Below are 15,075 nucleotides of genomic sequence, written 5' to 3'. Positions count from 1 at the left end.
ATTAAAGGAAAATGCACGTCACCTACTTATTCCTCATAGCTAATCAGTATTCCATAGATGCAGTCTTCTGGCAAACTGGCCTCTGTCTCATCTTCTGAGTTATTCCGTGTACATTGCTTATCCTCTTTTGTTGGTCCTCATAGCATATCCTTCTCTCTCTCTCCTCTTTTCTTTTTTCTTTCTTTTTTTTTCAATAAAAAGGAAAAAGATAACTGCAGAATGAGATTATGGCTTGTGATGTAAGCATCTTCGTATAAAACAACACAAAGCAGCAAAAGAAACACAATTTCACCTTGTTTAATCAGTTTTTAGAAGTACTATTTACAATGTGTTTTCATTTTGTCATCTAAAGGGCACTGACAGTGAGACAGCAGAATGAAGGCCAAGTGCTGTAATCGAGTTGTGTTTTGCTCCAAGACAACAATCTATACTTTTCTGCTTGGAGGCGTGTTTATTGCTCTGGGCTCAAGTCGAATTCTCCTGATGAAGTATTCTGCCAATGAAGGTGCTGTTGGGCAATAAACATGATGTACCTCAAATAAGAAAGAGTTGACATTTGGGGTAAAAGGGATACCAGAAGCCTAGTTCTCCACCTGCAGAGTTCTTGGGATAAACATTTGATTGTAGAAGTAGTGACATTTATTTCTGTACTGGAAAATCTCTATATAGTCACTGGTCTAGAATATGGTGATAGCTTGGGTTGCAAGGTGATCTATGTGGTGATTCACACTCAAAAGATGAGGCAGTGAATTATTTTGTAGCTGATTTTCAAGGACTAAATTGTTCTATAAGCACTATCAATGGTATGTGTCTTGACTGAAATACTTGTCTTGCAACAGGCTTAGGAGAAAAGTGGTATTAGAATGGGCGTGTTGTAACTGGCTAGAATTACTGCTTCTCCTTTTACCAAGTATTAGCAAATATGCTAACAAAGAAAAGATGCAGACCTAGAAGAAGGTTGTGTCATCCTGGAAGCCATCTTTTGCGAGGGAAAAATAATAGCATATTGCTGTTTGGGGAAAATATGCCTAATTAAAAAAAAAAAAAAAGATGTTTTTGAGTTCTCCCAAAAAATTCTGTAAAGTGGGACCAAATGAGGAGAGATTTCAACCCAGAAAGGAGGCTATTCAGGAAGCTGTATATCATAAAAATTGGAATATTTGTAATGAAAATGCTGATAGAGCCTTTTGCATTTATGGAAAGTGGCTGAAATTCTGACCGGAGGGGTTAAAATAGTTTCTTGCTCTAATTAGAAACACAGGAGACAGAATCTGATTGTGTACTCTCTGATTTGCTGAATCCCACAGATAACAAATACGATTATCTTCCTACAACAGTGAACATATGTTCTGAAGTAGTAAAATTGGTCCTGTGTGTGGTATTGGCACTATGGGTTAAGAAAAAAGGTAAGTACCTATGTTTGAAATAACTAAAATGTGTTGACTTTCTAAGATCTGCTGTACTACTTTTTTTTTTTTTTTATTTTTTTTTAAATGATACATTCACACGTAGTATGGAGTAGGTCCAGAGGTCCTGCTAGAAATGTTCTCTGGATTTGTGTCTTCCATTCAGAATTCCAGCAAAACTATGCTTTTATAACTCCTACTTCGTGCTGTAAGTTCAGGTGTGCTTCAATTGTGTGTATGGTGGCTGAGATGGGGACAGATAAGTTGAATTAGAAAGTGTAATGAAGACATGGTCTTCACGTTCTCTGAATTTTAACACAGTATCATGCTAGGATAATAGTCATTGTGAAGTCATGACTGAACAGAAGCTTATAAATTGCACTAACCCAAGAATTGACCTTTATTCTGTTGTTCTGACAACTTTTATTTAAACTACCTTCCACTGAAGAGGTTTTGTGTGTGTAGTGGTATTTGAGTCAGAAGCTACATCCCAGTGTTATAATTCAAGGTGACTTAGTTGTGAAGACAAATCTTGGGGCTGCTGTTTAGAAAAAGCAGTGTCAGGCTTCAGTAGCTACTGGTTTGATATTGCAGGCTGTTTTTCTTTTTTCTTTCTTGGCTTTTCTGTCCTCACTTAAAAAGAACGAGAGGTTAACCTTATAGCATTTCAAAATGGTAGAGAACAGATGTTTAAATTGGAAGAGGGTGTCAAGCACTGGAAACTGCTGTTAAATTCAACTGCTGTTTTGTTGACTTCTCTGTGTAACAGTCATGGCTCTGGCAAGCTGAGGAAATTCTTACCTCCATCATTTAATACAGACATACCTAAGACACTAAATACATTCAGTCAGTGTTTGCCATCATTGGCTACTGCTGATTATACATTTTCTGTTTGTTTGGGTTTTTTTCCTTCCAGATGCCTGAGTTTTGCTGAACTCAGTGTGTTGGTGGTTCGGAGGAGGATTCAGTAACACTGTGTAGTCTTAAATCTGTGCTAACAAAGTACTTATGTCACCAGCTCTAGAATAGTCTAAAGTTTATCACAGTCTTCATCCTAGAGTGTATATCCTGAATACCTATGTAAATGTCATTCTTTGTGTCTTGTCCTTTCTTTCTTCTTTCTTCCTATATGTTCTCTTTTTACCCAGATCATGTGCTGTGTGCTACAGATACTGAATCTGGTTTATTTTGTATTTCTGACATTACTGGCTGCCGTTTGGGTACTATATGAACAGATTCACTGTCTGTGTCATTGTTTCAGTCCTAGATTTGATTGATGATTGTCAGAAAATCGTACCTAGTGATGATGTCACTGTTGTGTGCAGACTTTGGGTTGCTTTTTGGGCCTCAAAGAATGGTTGGTAATTGAATTTTTGCTCCCAGTAGACACTCTGATGGAGGTAACAGGTTCCTTGATGTTTTCTCTGTTGAAGCAAGGAGGCAAATACCTGTAGGCACAGGATTGCTGCTCCGGCTGTGTGTTCTGGCCTGGATCTGTCTATGTTGCCAGAGGGCTGTAGTACCTTAGTTTTTTTCAGTCCAGCAGTGTTCCTGAAAACAGAACAGTGGTACCTATTCTGTTACAAGAGAGTGGACTTTTGATAATGGCTTTTTTGCTGATTTCTTTTCCTTTCAGAGGGTTGTTTGGATCATCCCTTTGAATGTCTTTCCTGGAAGAATTTTTGTAGTTCCATGAAATGGTCAATTCCTGCCTTTCTCTACTTTTTGGATAACTTGATTGTCTTCTATGTACTGTCCTACCTCCAGCCAGTAAGTATACGTGTAATGAATAAATATCTTCCAATGTCTTTGTGGTACATAATATTGCCTTTAGACCATCAACAGTTGTAATACTGACAAGGCAAGATTTGCGGGAAGAGGAATGATCTTGTTACCTGACCAGTGAGACCTTCTAATTCTCTTGCCCACTGGTCAGTGTTGTACAGCTTTGTCCTGATTTTGGCTGGGATAGAGTTAATTTTTTCTAGTAGCTGGTACAGTGCTGTGTTTTGGCGTTAGTCTGAGAACAGTGTTGATAACGGTGTTGATAACATGCCGATGGTTTAGCTGTTGCTAAGTAGTACTTACCCTAAGTCAAGGACTTTTCAGTTTTCCATGCTCTGCCAGCGAGGAGAGGCACAAGAAGCCAGGAAGGAGCGCAGCCAGAACAGCTGACCTGAACTAGCCAAAGGGGTATTCCATACTACAGCATGCCATGCCCAGTATATAACTGTGGGAAGTTGGCTGGGAGAGGTTGAGCACTGTTCAGGTATGGAGTGGTCATTGGTCAGCAGGTGGTGAGCAATTGCACTGTGCATCACTTGTCTTTCTTGGGTTTTATTTCTCTTTTATCTTTTTTTTTTATGATGATTATTATTATTGTTGCTGCTGTTATTAATTATTATTATTGTTAACTTTATTTCAATTGTTAAACAGTTCTTAACCCACAGGTTTTACCTTTTTCCAGTTCTCCTCCCCATCCCACCAGGGGTGGGGAGCAAGCAGGTGGCTATGTAGTACTTAGTTGCCCACTGGGTTTAAACCGTGACAAGCCTTTTTTGGTGCCCAGCGTGGGGCACAAAGGCTTGAGATAATGACAGATCTGATCAGAGCATGTTATAACAAATTTGTTATAAGCATTCATTGTATTGGTTTAATAGTTGCTAGTCACAATGTTGGTTTATTTGCTCTCAGGGTTGTGTGACCTAACACCTCAATTGCTGTAGGTGTTCCCTGTTGTGCTGTTTATCATCTTTGGGGGCTGGACTAAGGTTATCATTTTGCTGTACTTTGTAATACTGGTTTATGATATGATAGAATTGCTGGTCATGAAACTGAGCTGGTATATGTACTCAGCATTGTCATCACCTCTGTACTTTGTGAGCAATCTGTTGGAAACTATTGATAATTATACCTTTTACCTTTTCTCCTTGGAGAGCCAACCTACGGAGGAGCCATCTTTCTGAATCTTCCCCTTCTCCTCCAGACCAATTACAGTAGCATTTGAGAATTCTGAAAATTCTGATTATCCTTGGGATGCTGAGACTGGCATGGCCTTATTGCTAGGAACCATGAATGCAGTTCAAGTCTTGTTTAGGGTTAGGCAACTATTTGCGCTGTTCCAGCCCTGGCAATGGGTGATGCAGCTGAACCAGAGGATCAATCTGTGCTGGCATCAGTTGCCCCTATACACAAGAAGAAATGGACAAGGAAGTCAGCTCGTTCAGTAAAGGAGGGTGAAGCAGGGCCACCACAATTACAGGTGGAGGGGGTGGAACAAGAGGTAGCCACTTGATCACTGTCCCTGATTGAGCTGTGCAATATGCAAAAAGATTTCAGCTGTCATCCAAGTGAGCACATTGTCACCTTGCTGCTCCAATGCTGGCATAACAGGGCTAGTAGCCTGAAATTAGAGGGGTAGGTAAACCAATCATCTGGGATCACTTTCTGGGGAAGGGAGCATTGACAAGGCAACCAGGAGAAGGTCACAAGTTCTCAGCCTCTGGAGGCAACTCCTGTGAAGTGTGGAGGAATGGTAACTCTTCAAGGAAGGTGTTAGATGTCACCCGGGCAAGTGGAAGACAATGTAGAAAGGTATCCAATATCTAACTTAGTTGTGCTATAGATGATTTATTGTGACCTGAACAATGCGCAGTTACCTACAGATCCAAAGTTCAATGCACATGACCCATGTGTTGGAAATATGTATGGAGTGCACCATCGTTGTATGCCAACTTGACAGTAATGACCTGGAGACATGAGATGCCACAATGGTGGATGAAATGGTTCACCATTTATGGCAATATGAAGAAAATCTCTCCTCTTCCTGAAGGACTTGGTTCTCAGCAGTGGAAAAGCTGTCGCGGGAGTTCCAGCAATTCAAAGCAGATATGTCCTATTGTCCACCTGTATGGACCAGTATCTCATCTACTAACAGTAAGCATACTTTTGCTCGAGAAGGAGAATATGGAAAGTACTCACCAATGGGTACTCTCTGGTTTTACCTGTGGGACCACAGAGAGGACATGAGGAAGTGAGTTGGAAAACTTTTGTTGACTCTCGAGGCACAGGTATGTGAACTGCAAGGAAAAACCATCACAAGTGGGAGTTCTTCCAGGAAAGTTGCTGCTCCAATCTCCAGTGGGCAGTTCTCCAGAGAGAGTGGAAGGGCTGATCTTACTTCTGATCCTATTGAAAGGAATTATAATCAATTTTTCCAAGAAGAAAGTGGGGAATACTATGACCAGGACAAGAGGGGCCCTTCTTCCAGCCAGGTGGAGGAGAGGGACAACTGGGTTTACTGGACTGTGTGGATCAGATGGCCTGGCATGTTGGACCCACAGGAATACAATGTTCTAGTCCACAGTGGTGCACAGTGTATCCCTGATGTCATCAAGCTATGAAGGGGAAGAACCCATTTGTATTTCTGGAGTGACAGGGGGATCTCAACAGCTGATGGTACTGGAGGCTGACATCAGCCTTGCAGGGAAGGAGTGGCAGAAGCACTCCATTGTGACTGACCCAGAGGCTTCATGCATCTTTGGCACAGACTATTCAGGATAGGGTACTTCAAGGACCCAAAAGTACACTGGTGAGCTTTCAGTATATCTGCCTTGGAGACGGAGGAAGTTAAATGGCTGTCTACCTTGCCTGGTCTCTCAGTAGAGTGTGTATTTTCTCCATCCAAAGTGATTGAGAAATACGCAGAATTGCTTAAGTACTGGGCGAGTTTTCTGTGCTTTCACTTCTTTGGTTTCTTCAACTCTGTATTTCTCTTTCAATGTGCTTGCTCATCTTGCTTATATTTGAGCTGCACTTTTCTGTGCAGCTTCTACCACTTTATGTATATGACTTCACATGATTACTTGTTTTCTTTCCTCAGTGACTCCAAAGAAAAGTGAGTAAATGTAAATCCCACAAAGAGAGTAAGTGTAACAGGAAGTAAGGAGGGGAGGAGAACTGACTCTTAACTAATAAACAAATGCAAAAATTATATTTAAGCACAGAATTTAATTGGTACTTTCTTCTAGCTACATTCACCATTTTGGATGAATCTACATATGCTCAGGAAATCGTACAGCTTTTGTGCTTTTATTTTCATTCCATATCTATGTTTGAAATTAGATGGAAACAGATGTTAGTGCTTGCTGTAAGGTATTGTGGCTGCCCCTGTATATGTATAAATATTCCTGTTCCTTTTCTGTCAGAATTTCTCTTTAAAATATTGTTCTTTTAGGTGTACCTTTCTGTCAGGAGCAGACCAGAGTCTACAATAAGACTTGGCTGTAAAAATGTAATTAAAACCAAGAGTTGGATATCTTAAAATAACATGCCCAGTGCTGGGTTCTGTGGTTTGGTGTGTGTGGGTTTTGGTGGTTTGGGGTTTTTTTATTGGTGGTGTGGTTTTGGTGTTGGTTTTGGGTTTGACGTGTTCTGTGGGGGTTTTTTTGTTGTTGGTTTTTTTATTTTTTGTTTTTTGTTTTTACTTTAGGAAGGAGATTCAGCTACAATGTTTGTAATAGCAAAGCCTGATGTTCAGAAGGTTATGTAAATGCTATTGCTTTCTTACGCAAAGGTCATCTTTTATAATGTGCATGGCTTTTATGTTTTACACCCCCACCCCCCCGACATGCACACCTTGTCTCTATCCCCTCAGAACATGTGCTCTAAGATTCCTCTTTTTGAGAACTCTTAGCATCTTATATCTTTTAACTGGGTATATTTTATGAGGGTTAGCTGAAATTGTGCATTATCATGGTAAACGAGTATTGAAAGAGACAACTAAATACCTGTAAGATAGAATACTTTGGTAGGGTACAAGACTGTGAAAGTGAAAAGGTGGAGGCAAGGTACTTGAAAGGAGGCCATACTGGACTGAACTTGGTTTCATGTGACTTTAAAAACTAGCTGGGTTTGGGATTAATTAGCACCTGGGTGACAGTTGCTTTAAGTATAGAGTTGCTTTGGGGCAATTTTTTTCTTATTTGAAGCTTCAGCTGTAACTATGGATACTTTTCAGCGGATAACATTTCCTAGTGATAAGAGATTTTCAGAGATTCTGTCTGTGCCATGTAAGCTTGTGGCATGGTGATCTTTGGTAAATTTTTTCTTACTCCTCCTCATCTAGGACAAAGGTCCCTTGAGGCCTCAGAGAACAAAGCAACTTAAAATTAATTCCTTGTAACTATCCTGCTATAGATTTTGATTGTATTCTGTTACCAGAGCTGTTGGATGCGGGGATTTGACTGTAAAGCAAAACCAGAGTACTCGTGCAACATTTGTACATTTTGCATCAAGTCTCTTTTTTTCAGAGTTGTTTCTGCCAGATTCACTTCTTTATTAAATATTTTTCTTGTTCCACAGTGTTCACCTACCATAAATATTTATTGTGTTGTAATCTTGCAAAATGGAAAATTAAGCCGTTGTGTCTTAGGCAGATGTCTCATGTGTCAGTCTTCAGCTTACTTGTGAGCCTGTGTTGTGTGTTTCATGAGATTTATTATTCAGCAGAGAGTACCGTGGAACTAAGGTAACAGGAAACGGATCTGTGTTTTTCCTCTAGTAAATGAAAAAGGCTCTGTTACTGTGGAATTAGGAATGTGGAAACGCAGATGAGGAAGTTCAAGACAATGTCTGTGTTTTGCACGTCTGAATCCGTATATGGTTTTGTGTAAACTATCTAAAAAAAAATGATCTCACTCTAAGGCTGAATTAGAGGAATGAGTTCAGGTGCCTAGACTTTTTTGTATGTGTACTGACTACACAAGGCAGTCTTGATTAACACACAATTTGGGAAACACCTCCAACCCCCAAAAAGAACCTTTTTACCCTACTGCTGCTGGTAGGGATCTTTAATGGTAACTGCAGTGCCTAAAAGAGACCTGACTGATCAGCCTGGCTGGGGAACTGATCTGACTGAAAACTAAACTGGTTTGCTAAGTAAGTTTTCAGCTGAACTGGTTTCCTTATATGTTTGTTTCAGTACAGCTTTTCCTGCTACAGTGGAACTTGGGCTCTGTGGTTTGCTTGAGATTTTGAAATGGTATCTGAATGTCATTTTAGGGACGTGTTATTCTGCCACTTGGCTAAGGATATAAGCTCAGTACCAGGGTGATGCTTTTCACCTTGCAGAAAGGGGAGCACTTGAAGTTGGTGGACTTTTGATGTCCACACTATGTCTAGAGTATGAATTTGTTCCCTTTCTTCTCTTTCTAGGCAATGGCTGTACTGTTTTCAAATTTTGTCATTATAACAACAGCTCTTCTCTTCAGGATAGTGCTAAAGTAAGTAGTATTTACAGACGTGAATGAAATTTTTTATCTTCCCAGCCTTCATGAAGAAGTTAAGTTACATTCTTTATCTAATGGGGAACAGTAATTCTCTTTCCTTGTGGCTATACCAACTTGGAGAGTTGGCTTTGTTTTCTACATCTGAAGGTGTAGGAAATGATAGCTTATTAGGAGTTCCTACATATCTCTACACATTTGGTCAATTGTAATAGGAGACAACTGAAACATTGATTATGTAGTTGTTGGATAGAATTAAGAATGTCAGAATTAAGGTTTGGGTGCTTTTGTTTATACATTAAATCTTGTATTTCATGATTAGCAGTACTTCTTTCCAGTCTGTTGTAATCTTAATTGAATGTAAATGTAATCTAACAAGAAGAGATGAGATATGTAAGAGTGAGAGAGGTGTCTTCAGCAATATTGTGCCAGCACTGATGTGTTTCCTGTCAACTGCTTAGTATGTTTTAAAGAGTAATTATATATCTTTTCTTCATTGTTCATCTGACAAAAGCCAGACTCTGTCCTATGTGTGCCAGTTTGCCTGATTTGAGTACTTTATGGTGTGATTTAGATTCAGAAAAGACTCACAGGGAAATGAATATTAACACTCAAAAATCGTTTGTGTTGAATGTGGAGGAAAGATGCCTTTTCTACAGGTGTTAATATACCAAAACAGTGTCTGATAGTCTGACTTGAAATGCTTTTTCTCGGTTGTTTAGTTTGATGTCTCTTGTGATGTCATGGTTTACATAATTTTCAGAGTATCTGATTTTCCCCAAGATAAACAGTCTTTGCTCGAGTGAAAAATAGTATAAATAGTCCTACAGTCTTATAAATTATGTTCATAGATTTATATATCATCATAAAATAATGGAAAAGGGCACAAAATCATGTGGGAAAAATGAAATGTAGTGAAAGTTTACCAAAGAAAGAGGGTAATTATTTGAATGTCTGTGATTTCTTTTTGTCCTTCAGATCTGTTTTCCCACAGAGACAACAGTTGCTTTTAAGTTGTCAGTCAGTATCTAGAACTAACATGATCTTGAACACCTTTCCCTATATTATCTCTACAGAACACTCCATTTGTATTTCTGTGACTGCAAGGCTGGGCCCCCCTTGCTGTAGAAAAGCATGCTGCCTTTTGACATTTAACTGTCAATTCTGAAAAGTCAAGATTTTTTTTTGCTCCTGTCTCTGTCTCCTCATCTGTGGCATGATGTCTTTTATGTGTTTTATAGAGTTTGTTCTCCTGTCATTTAATTTGTGCCAATGTGTTTCTCAAGTTGGTGGCTTTTTTTGTCTGCTCCTAGGCGAAAACTCTCTTGGGTACAATGGGCGTCTCTGGTGATTTTATTCCTGTCCATCGTTGCCCTGACTCTAGGAACTGGAGGCCATCAGCAAAGCTTGGCCGCACATGGATTCCATCACAGTATGTTTTTTAGTCCATCTAACCACTGCCTTCTCTATGCTGGACCTGAGGAAGCATGCCTGGAAAAGGACAACTGCGTAACACCAAGTTTCCTTCCCAGCTTCCATTGGAATGTCACCAGTACCATGGCAGGAGCATTGAAACCTCTTCGCCTCAGCTTGGGCCATCTGCTTATTCTAGTGCAGTGTTTCATTTCTGCCCTGGCTAACATCTACAATGAAAAGATCTTGAAAGAGGGGGATCAGCTTGCTGAAAGCATCTTCACACAGAACAGCAAACTCTATGCCTTTGGGGTGCTGTTCAATGGGCTTATGCTGGGGCTGCAGAATAAGGACAGGAAGCAGATAGAGAACTGTGGCTTCTTTTATGGGCACAACATCTTCTCAGTGGCTCTCATATTTGTCACAGCTTTCCTGGGACTGTCTGTAGCCTTCATCTTGAAGTTCCGAGACAACATGTTCCATGTTATGACTGCTCAGATCACCACTGTCATCATCACCACCGTCTCTTTCATCATCTTTGACTTCAGACCTTCCCTAGAGTTCTTTTTGGAAGCTCCTGTAGTACTTCTTTCCATATTCATCTATAATGCCAGTAAACCAAGAGGCCTGGAATATACTACTCTGCGGGAAAGGGGCAAACTCGTCAAAGGAGATGCATGGGAGAGGTCAAGCGGGGTAAGACTTTTCAGTTCTTGTCTTCCCTGGTTCCTCTTTTGTTTCACCTCAATTTATGTTATGATATGTTTGGAAGATTCATTTTTCATGTGACTGGACTCATCCCTCAACCCAAACGCCGAAACTCCTCAGTATTTCTTAAAATCTTTTCAATTGACTGGGTATTCCTTTGCGTATTCATCTTTTTCAATGCATGAAGTCTAGGTAAGCATAGCTTTCCTGTAGTGTCCTGTGAGCAACTTTAGCTTTGTACAAATACTCTCTTGAAACCTTTATAACTAAAATATTTCACTGGCCTTGGGCATTCAGAAATTGAAATTGATGCCTGGGAAAGAATTGTACTTAAGTAGAATTGATAAATGTGTGTAGCTGAGCAAACGTAATGAAGAAGTTAATATATTTGATGTTAAGGTTCTTTCTACCTTAACAGTCAAAGATAGCTGAAGACAAAAAGGTAATCTTTAAATACAGAGTTTTAACAATTTTTGTTTGGTTTTTTTTGGTTTTTTTTGTTTGTTTGGTTTTGGTTTTGTTTTTTTTTCCCCTTATGAAACATTTCCTCCAGGCCCATTAGTGGCTTTTGTCTGAATTTGAATAGTCATGTAGTTAACTAGAACATGGCAGGGAGGGCTTGCTCTTAGATACATCATTCAACTAAGCTGAGCAGTCAGTCTAAGGGGGAAGGGTTAATGTCTGCATATTCTTAAGTCTGTGTGTACAGATGTGTTCTGTAATACACATTGAAACCAAAAGGGAGTGCTGTCTCCATTTAACTCTAAGAAATATTAAACTTGGAAGAGATGTTTTCCAGATATTCCACAGGATCCCTTTTTAGGCTGTTGTATAACAAGTAGTAAATAACACTGTCATGTATTTTTGGTATACTAGGAGTTACCTATTTTAGAACTTAAAACTGAGCAGCTGTGGTAAAAACAAATAGTGCTGTGTGAGCAGGCTTCCAGTTGAAGGAATGGGCTACAGGCTGCTTTAAGGAGTGAGTCACTAAAAAGTGTTAAAGATACAGGGGTGTTTTTTTATGAGCATGTATAATCTGTAGCAAGATTATAACACACTGGTAAAGACCTAAATTACAGGGGTTTGATGTTATATAAGTGATGCCTTCAAATTAACTTTATTTTTGTATGTGTTTGTGGTTTTTTGTTTGGTTTGGGGGTTTTTGTTTTGTTTTTGTTGGTATTAATAATAAGATAACTTTTGCTCACATTTTTTTTCTTTTGCTTCTGGTTCCTGTAGGATGGAGAAGAATTTGAGAGGTTGAACAAACCAAGCAGTGACATCGATACAGATGAAGATTCTCTCTAGCATTAGGCTGGCTCAGAGGAGTTCTATTACTCATAGTGAAAGAATTTTAATGTTTTTTTAACACAGAGAAGGGTCGTTTTTCCCTACTTGCAGAGCAATTGAAACTATTTTGGGGCTGGATATCAGAGATGGATGAGGAAAACATTCAAGCTGTATATATGGAGCATTGTATTGCCTCTTCCTATGTATGTAAATCAGAAGTTCAAAATTTGCTGAAACAAAATTTGTAACTGCTGCAGACAAGAGGCCTAGGCCCTGGATTCGGTGGTCTGGGTGACGTGCTATATTGTGGAAGGCAGTCCTGGACTCTAACTGTATGTCTTTCACTACTTTAGTTGACTGTCCTGAGCCACTGCAACTTCCTATATGAATTCCTTTGTTAGCAAAACAGAGATAAAACTGTTCTCCACCTTGCAGCAGTGATATAAGCATTGATTAATGTTTCTGTTGCATCTTTCAGTGTACAAATTCTCCTGTAAGTTTTCTTTTCAGGACTGAAGGACTGAGGCATATTGACTGATTCATTGTATTTTTGTGATTCAGATTGGTATATCCCTAGCTGAGTAAAAGAGCCCCTCTGAACCAATCTCATCAAACTTTCACTTGAGAATGTATAATAAATAATTTGGGTTAAGGGTATGTTAAACCGTCAAAAATGCAGATCTCTAGAATGTGATTTGAGTTTGGATGGTCTTAATTCTGTCTTTATTCCTGTCTTTTACATCAGTGTAACTGTACTGACTCCTGTGGAGTCCGTCCTTTCTGATTTTCTCTGATGACTGAGAGCAGAATAGATTTCACTGACTTCAGCCACTAGTTCTCACATTTCAGTGTGAGACTGTTGTGTGCCTGTCTCCCAGTGTCTGGGGAAATGGAAATCTGCAATGCCTTTGTAGCAGATAGTGAATTTTACATGCAACTTACGTGGCCTAACTTTGAAAGAGCTTGAATAAAGCAAAAGTGTGTTATACAGTATAAATGCATTGTGGGGTCTTTTTTGTGTTTAGAAAGGTTGTGTGTAGAGGCTTTAGCTTGCATGGAGGCCCCTATCTGAAAAGAAATGTTATGCAGCTACAGTGATGCTCTTCAACATCTGGAGCACTGAGCAAGAGGGTGCATGTGATAGTACCATTTGGTGTTGCTCTACCCTGTCAGACTGGTAAGGACTTGCATTCATTTTGCAGAGAGGGAAATCATTCTGCAGAGTGCCAGGCAAAATGGTGTCAGAATCACTGTTGAGGTGTCTGCTGGGTTGCATTTTGAGTGAGATGAAAAATAGATTCCAGATTATTCAGAGAACTTTAAAAGGGGGAAGGGAACAGGGATGCAGATAAGAGATTCTTGGTATGTTCCTAAAGACTCTTTACTCAGAACAGTGGAGAAGATGCTGGTTTATAATTTCCTCCCTTTAAAAATGCATATTTCATAGTTGAAAGGTACCGTAAAAAGAATTCTTTAGAAGATAAGCAATGAGTTCAGTGTCAAAGCCTCATACCATGGTGTATAGTAATCACTCAATGATGTATTTCTCTGTGGTCTGGAGACAGTCCTGCCTTTGTTACCCTCTGCCATCCTGTTCCCAGGCTCCGTGTATAAGATCTTACTTAACACATATTGTATTGATGACTCATTGCTATATTAACATACCTCCTCTTATTGATCCATCAAGAGATGCAGCCTGTTCCTATATGTGGGAAATGACTGTCAAGTTATAAACTATAAGTCTAAAATTATTATTCTCATTTCTACCATTTTTTTTTGAGTATTAACTTTTTCTAGCATATATTAAGAATAACTGTACAAAATGAAATTACTGTTGTGATTGAAATTTTTTACAGCTAATCTCATTGTGCTTTTACAGTGGGCCATTTCAACAGCAGTTGGCATCTGTACAGAATGAATAAGAAAGCATATTTCAATGCAAATTCCAGAGACAAGGTTTTCATTGGTTTATGAAACTTCCAAAGCAAAAAACAAAACAAAACAAAACAAAAAACCTCAAACTGTTAAAGACTTAGTTGCAGTAAGACATTTTCTTTTTTTTTTCTTTTCCATTACATACAGCTTTGCAATATACACCTGCCTAAGTTCATTGTCTTTTTCGATCATAGCTACCAAATTAAGCAGGTGTTCCAAGAAGAATGAAAGTACTGTTAGCTTTTTATTGCTTTGCATTTACATGAACAGTATCTTTTTATATGAACTTTTCCAGAGAGCTTTGCCTTGTGTTAAGTCAAAACAGAAATCAGCCTCATACCTCTAATGACAGAGCATCAAAACAGAGCTGAATGTCTTAAAAATTGTTTGACCTTCCTGCCTTAAATATCTGCATTAAGAGAAATGAGATATGGAAGTGACTGATCTGCAGATTTTAGTGCATTTAGTTCTTGCTTTCCACTCTTGCCCTGCTTAATGATTTTTCCCTCTGTTAAGTTTCATCAATACTGTCATGCTTATTTGCCAAAGACTTAGACTGCACAAAGATTGCGCTGTTGAACCAAGCGTTTACGTGTGCTGTAGAGTTGGTCCTGTCTAACATGTAGAAATCTTTCTGTTATCTTCAGGTTGGAGATCTTGGAGAGATTCAGTTGGATTGGCCAGGCAGGTTTCTTTTAATAATGGAGAATTGTATATCCCCTTTGAAGCAATAGGAATGTTAACTGCTGTCTAAACATGGGTAAGGATTTGCAACAACTTGGCAATAATAAGCGTGTAAAGTAACCTGAAAGTATAACCCTGCAGTTCTGTGGAGCTGTACTATACATGGCAATGGTTGAATTTCATGTGTACAGGAGATTTGTTAGGAAGTGTCTGTAAACAACTGCCAGCTGGGCAGCAGCCCTAGTTAGCAAGGGGGAGCTATTCTATGGTTACATGTTTCAAATAGATTATGTGAATCCCACTTAAGTATTTCTACTGTATGGCTGTTGACCTACTCCATGTTGGAAAGT

General features: G+C 39.2%; 1 protein-coding gene across 1 annotated transcript; it reads left to right on the top strand.

Moving 5' to 3' along the window:
- Window positions 1-375: 375 nt before the first annotated feature.
- SLC35A5 (solute carrier family 35, member A5) lies at window positions 376-12,169 on the top strand. The gene is made up of 6 exons (XM_010013421.1): window positions 376-505; window positions 1,308-1,406; window positions 3,043-3,176; window positions 8,622-8,689; window positions 10,006-10,801; window positions 12,056-12,169. Exons 1-6 carry the CDS (start codon window positions 376-378, stop codon window positions 12,122-12,124), a joined length of 1,296 nt encoding a protein of 431 aa, XP_010011723.1. The 3' UTR covers window positions 12,125-12,169.
- Window positions 12,170-15,075: the final 2,906 nt, after the last annotated feature.

The sequence above is a fragment of the Nestor notabilis genome, unplaced genomic scaffold, assembly GCF_000696875.1.
Source record: "Nestor notabilis isolate BGI_N333 unplaced genomic scaffold, ASM69687v1 scaffold15774, whole genome shotgun sequence".
Lineage (NCBI taxonomy): Eukaryota > Metazoa > Chordata > Aves > Psittaciformes > Psittacidae > Nestor > Nestor notabilis.
The sequence above is the reverse complement of the archived record's forward strand: the minus strand, read 5'-3'. Positions and strand labels throughout refer to the sequence as shown.

Coding starts and splice junctions, on each gene's coding strand:
- SLC35A5 (XM_010013421.1), top strand. CDS start 376: ATGAAGGCCAAGTGCTGTAATCGAGTTGTGTTTTGCTCCAAGACAACA. Junction 1,407..3,042: donor ACTATGGGTTAAGAAAAAAG/GTAAGTACCTAT, acceptor TTTTCCTTTCAG/AGGGTTGTTTGGATCATCCC. Junction 3,177..8,621: donor TACTGTCCTACCTCCAGCCA/GTAAGTATACGT, acceptor TTCTCTTTCTAG/GCAATGGCTGTACTGTTTTC.